The 5,524-nt window shown below is 44.2% G+C and overlaps 1 protein-coding gene across 1 annotated transcript; it reads right to left on the bottom strand.

The window, feature by feature from the left end:
* Window positions 1–3,877: 3,877 nt before the first annotated feature.
* Window positions 3,878–5,315, bottom strand: LOC131302976 (uncharacterized). The gene is made up of 2 exons (XM_058329769.1): window positions 5,090–5,315; window positions 3,878–4,698 (listed from the first exon to the last, which is right to left on the bottom strand). Exons 1-2 carry the CDS (start codon window positions 5,313–5,315, stop codon window positions 3,878–3,880), a joined length of 1,047 nt encoding a protein of 348 aa, XP_058185752.1.
* Between the last annotated feature and the right edge of the window lie 209 nt (window positions 5,316–5,524).

Raw genomic sequence — 5,524 nt, 5'->3', positions numbered from 1 at the left:
CCAAAAACGGGTGTAAACAATGCCCCCCCATGCCTTGATCTTGTTCAAGATCTTGGCTTGTAAATTTAGGACAGAGTACAGTTTTTGGCGAACCAAACGAGTCCTTATCGTTAGATTTGAAAAGTAATCAGGCTTATTTAGCCTAATAATTTTTCAAAAATTCAAATGTTTACACTCAAAAAGATAATCAGGCCATAATTAGGCCTAAACACTTTTCAAGTTTCAAAGCGTGTCTTTTAATTGGATTTTAGACTCCACTTTGAACTGAATTAAGCCCCAACAATTTCCAAGATAAAAACCCCACCGAGGACCTCTATCGACAACAGCAATCATCATCCTTTTAAGCGTAGGGGACACGTGTCGCCACCCCAGGCCTTGCATTGTTTTCCATGCAGCTTTTGAAGCCGCCAGGACTTTTCCTTGTGTCAATCAAGAGTCCAATCTTTTCACTTGCCAATTAAATTTCAAACATGAGGAGTGATAAGTGCAACGGCGTCCTTTGAGTCCTGCACCATTCCTCATAAAAACCCCATTCTTGTAACTTTATTCTCTCTCTACCTTCTCTCTGTCTTCTTTCTTCTTGCTCAAGAGAAACCCAGAAAAACCCTAGTCTTCCATAGCTTTTGTTTTCGCCTCTGATCATTAACAGGAATGGTTACCCATAAAGCTCACACACTGCCTCCAAACCCTAACAGTCTATCCATACAAATTCGTAAGATCTTGGCCGATGAACACATCGCAATTACAAATGACGTTTTGGTGATTGCAAATGCCGACCGAGTTGGGTTAGGGCCTGCGTTCCAGCTAGGGTTCCCTCCTCAACTTTCTTCAATGTATCCTCTAGCAGAAGAAGCCCTCCCTTTCGAGTCTCCCAGCCTTGACTGGAGTCGATTTACCATGGATATACCCAACAGGCTTTGGCACAGACCTGACACCAAATACGTTGAGTGGCTTGATCGAGTGATGGACGCTATTCTTCTTAGCCAGTCTCTCATTGACATGGATAAACATCTCTTCCTCGCCGCATCACAGTTCTGGTCGGTCACCACGAACTCGTTCCATTTCAAGGTCGGTCTCATGAGCCCTACACTTCAAGATCTTGCCTTTCTGACACGCCTCCGTCCCCATGGGATTGAGGCCAACTATTCTCTATCTCAAAAAACCCCTTATTTCGAATATAAGGAACCCCTGTCTTTTTCCCTTTTCATAAATCATTATGCCCGAAAAGGTCCAATTGAAGATACCGAGCATGTGGCTTTCCTTCTTTACTGGTTGAACAAGTTCATATTTTGCGTGTCTGCCAATAGGGTTACCAAAGACTTTATAGATCTGGCCTGTGCCCTAGCTTCAGGGCAAAAGCTGGCACTAGGCCCTTTAGTCTTGGCACATCTTTATCGAGGTATGAAGGAATTAATAAGCAACAAATTCATTTTCGCCCCTGGTCCTTTGTGGATCATCACCCTATGGCTATGGTCTTACTTCCCCAAACTCGCCCCACCCATGAACAAGAACTTAGAAAACACTTGCTATGGACTTCACTACGTTGACGCCCGTGGCCCTAGATATGCATTTGGTGTCTACTTCAAGTTTTTCTACCACGAGCTTGTGAGTATGGGAAAAAATTGGATGACTTTTGTGAGAGACACCGTACCTTGGTGGTTAAAGAGAGGTGCTTCAGACCCAGGGGACGACTATGATGACCACATGGAGATCTGGACAAGCTTCTTGATCTCTAGAGATCTCATGTATGGAATGACCTTTTCCCCCACGAACTATAAGTGTGGGGTGGAGTATTACAATGCAGCCCAATTTGCCAGGCAATTCGGCTTGTGCCAGCTCACTCCTGTGCCTCCATATCAGTCCTTGAATGAGGACTTCACCGACAGGCCTGTGATCCAACCAAGAGATTTGGAAAGAGTTAGGAACATCCTCCCTGAGTCCAGGAAGACCTTTGCACTTCATCCTTACGTTGAGCGCATGGACAAGGGTGCCAAATTCGATAGTTGATGGGGAAGTTATACGAAGATGCACTTTTCAGCTCCATATCTGGATATTCTCACCAATGTTCTGCCCCACCCTACTGGAGCACCTGAACCTGGCATAACCCTTCTTTTGCAACAAATCCGTCCTTCCCTGGCCTCAAGCGTCAAGAGAAAAGGTAATGTTAAGAGGCCTACTTATGCTTTAATTTCTCTAAGCCTCCCAAGATTTGAATTAATTTCTTCTCTTGCTAGCAGGTTCAGAAGATGAACCAAAGGAAGTCCCTGCAAATCCTCCTGCCCAAAGGTCCAAAAGGGTGAAGACCACAGCCAAGAGACAATGGCCAAAGGTACGAACTCTTTAGCCCTTCTACTCAGCTCTTCTGAATAAGGTATTTTATGTCTTTACTTCTTCTTCGTAGGCTTCTGAGACAGTGGTTGCTTGTAGAACAAGAAGTAGTGCCAAGACTAGCTCTCCCGAATCTAATCCTTCGGGCAAGGTCTGTGCTCTCCTTGGTCCTTCCTCTTATGCTCTATTTGAATGTTCCATTAACTTTCTTTCTTACAAGCCACCTCCAAGGGCGAGGAAGGGCAAGTAGAATCGACTCCTTCCAAGAAGAAGAAGTTGAGAAAGAAAATTTCGACACCAGCCGATTTTGAAAACACCGTGTCTGCCACTGAACATAATCCAATCGTAAGGATGTACTGTGACATAAAATCCCCAATGTTTATGGCCCCGTATTATCATCATCTCCCCCTTGTTTTCGATCCCCAAGAACTTGATAACTATTTTGAAGAAGAAGTAGAGGCTGAAGAGAAAAAACTCGACCTGTTTGATCAAGAACCTGAGCATGAAGCATCCTCAAGGACTCCAGAGAAGCCTAGATCTCCAATCACCCAATCTACTCCATCAATCAATCCTCCTGTTGAACCTGAGCTTGTCAATGTGGTAGAGGAAGATGAAGATGAAGACCTGGATTCTCTGTTCAAATCTGCCCAAGATCTGTTGAAAGCAGCTACCTCTGGCACCTCAGGCAGTGGGCTTGGCTCAACCTCACAATCACAGTTCTCCTCGGAGGAAGTTTCTGAGGCCAAAACAGCCCTCAGAATGGCCTTACTTTAGAACTTCAAGGCGGTAGCTCATCCTGCCAGGGCTTCAAATATCAAGAAGACCATGGACGTGTTGGTAAAGTCCCAAGCCTTGGGGGTAGAAGAAACTGCACTTCAACATTTTCAAAAGGAATTCCCCGATATGGTCAAATCTCACGACTCTTCCTCCCACGAGCTTAGCAAGGTGAATGCCAAAATGGCATAACTAGAGGCGGTTGATGTAGAGCTTACCAAATTCAGTGCTGAATGGCTTCAGTTGAAGGAAGACATGCGATTTAATGAAGTAAGCATTGTTGCTACTTCCGAGGAAATTGAAGATCTAAAGGCCAAATTAGCACAAGCCAAAGGCCGCTTGGTTGACCTCCGAAATGAAGCCGCAAATCTGGCCAAACAACATGATGATCTGATAGCTGGATCACGGAGCCAAAAGATGAGGCTAAACCTCTTGGTTGAAGAGATGCCAAATCTTCGAGGTCAGAGGGAAATGCTTGAAGCCCAACTTGCCAGCCTTGATACCTCCTGGGAGGGCCTCAAAAATAGTCTTGAAGGCCGTCTGTAGGTCTTGACCTCTAAAAACTTTCTTCTTCCTTTTGATTTGGGTTTGTAATAACTCTGAATTTGTTCTCTTTTGTGTCTGGCCTGGAACTTTCCTTTAGATGGCCGAAGGCACTGATTTGGTTCTATGACATGTGGCCTAAGCTTGAGGCCTTTATAAATTTTTGCATGACAGGTATCGTGGCCTCTGCTTAGGCCTTGTTATCAGATCTTTATGGTTTGTTAGGTTGAATTTACCCAACATCTCTCATTTCCCACATAGTAGGATAATGATGCTTTAAGTACTTTCCATTTGTTAAATGCTTAGACAGACCGCCATTTAAGTCCATAAGAAGATAGACATTACCTCTAAGGACTTGAGCAATCTGGTAAGGTCCTTCCCAGATTGGAGACCACTTGCCATATCTTGGATTCTTTTCCCCTAGGGGGAAGATGACCTTCCAAACTAAGTCCCCTTCAATAAAGCTCTTCTTTCTTACTCGTTTGTCATAAGATCTAGCGACTCTTCTTTTCTGAACCAACATAAGATCAAGGGCTGCAAGCCTAACCTCGTCCAAGTCCTCAAGCTCCATCAACATGGCCTGAGTATAATCTGCAGGAGTGAGGCCATTTTGATATGCTATTCTTGCTGACTTTACTGCTACATCCATTGGTAGGACTGGATCATGCCCATATACCAACATGTAAGGAGTTATATTGGTGGCTTCCTTCTTTGAGGTTCTGTAGGCCCACAAGGCCTCAGAAAGCAATTCGTGCCAGGCCCTTGGATTATCTTCCACCATTTTCTCTATAATGTTGACAAAAGTCCTGTTGGTCGACTCAGCCTGACCATTTCCTTGTGCATAATAAGGAGTAGAGTTGGAAATAATAATATTTTGCTGTGTAGCAAAGTTAACCACTTGTTCCCCCATGAATATCGTACCCCTATCTGCAACCAGGTGCTCAGGCAATCCAAACCTATGGATGATTCTCTCTTCGATTACTTTGATTACCTCTTGTTGATCCACAGATTTTAATGGCACAGCTTCTGCCCATTTGGTGAAGTAATCCGTGGCTACCAAGATGTAAGTATGATTTCCAGACGAAGGAGGATAAATTTTTTCAATCACGTCAAGGGCCTAACCCCTGAATGGCCAAGGTTTGACCACAGCATGATAATCAGCTGCAGGGACACGCTAAATTGGGCCATGGGTTTGACAGGGCTGACATCCTTTGGAAAAACAAATACAATCCTCTAAAATGGTTGGCCAATAGTATCCATACCTTCTGATTAGTCATCTCATCTTTATTCCTGATTGATGAGCTCCACAGATACCTTCATGGACTTCGCTCATGACTCTCATGACCTCAGGGTGCCCTAGGCATCTTAAAAGTAAGTCATCCTCGGGGCTCTTCTTGTGTAATTCATCCCCCACAAGAATGTAACTCATGGCTCTCCTCCTTACCTTCCTGGAGGCCAGGCCTCTTTAGGAAGGAAATAATAGGTGTACGCCAATCGTTCTCTGGTTCATCATCTGATTCTTCACCTGTGAAGTCAGAAGTAAATACCTCTAGTCCTAGACCTCTCCTTCTAACAGAAGGTAACAACCTCTTTTGGACTGTGATGATCTTGCGGATTGTTTTTGGAGCTAGCTTCGGACCTGTTGAGGCCTGAGTGGTTTCAGTGTTCATACTCCTTGCAACGTGTTTGAGAGTTACATTATCAAAATCTTGAATTAATTGCACTGCTGCCATATAATAAGGAGCCAAGTCCTCACTATAGCATTTGAACGTTCCCGCCAAGTGATTGATTGCAAGGTTTGAATCCCCAATAATCTTTACTTCTCTGGCCTCTAGATCTCTTAGGATCTCAAGGCCTATAACAACTGCTTCGTATTCAG

This window comes from Rhododendron vialii, chromosome 10a (genome assembly GCF_030253575.1).
Source record: "Rhododendron vialii isolate Sample 1 chromosome 10a, ASM3025357v1".
Taxonomy (NCBI): domain Eukaryota; kingdom Viridiplantae; phylum Streptophyta; class Magnoliopsida; order Ericales; family Ericaceae; genus Rhododendron; species Rhododendron vialii.
Note: the sequence above shows the minus strand (reverse complement) of the source record. Positions and strands in the feature narration are given on the sequence as shown.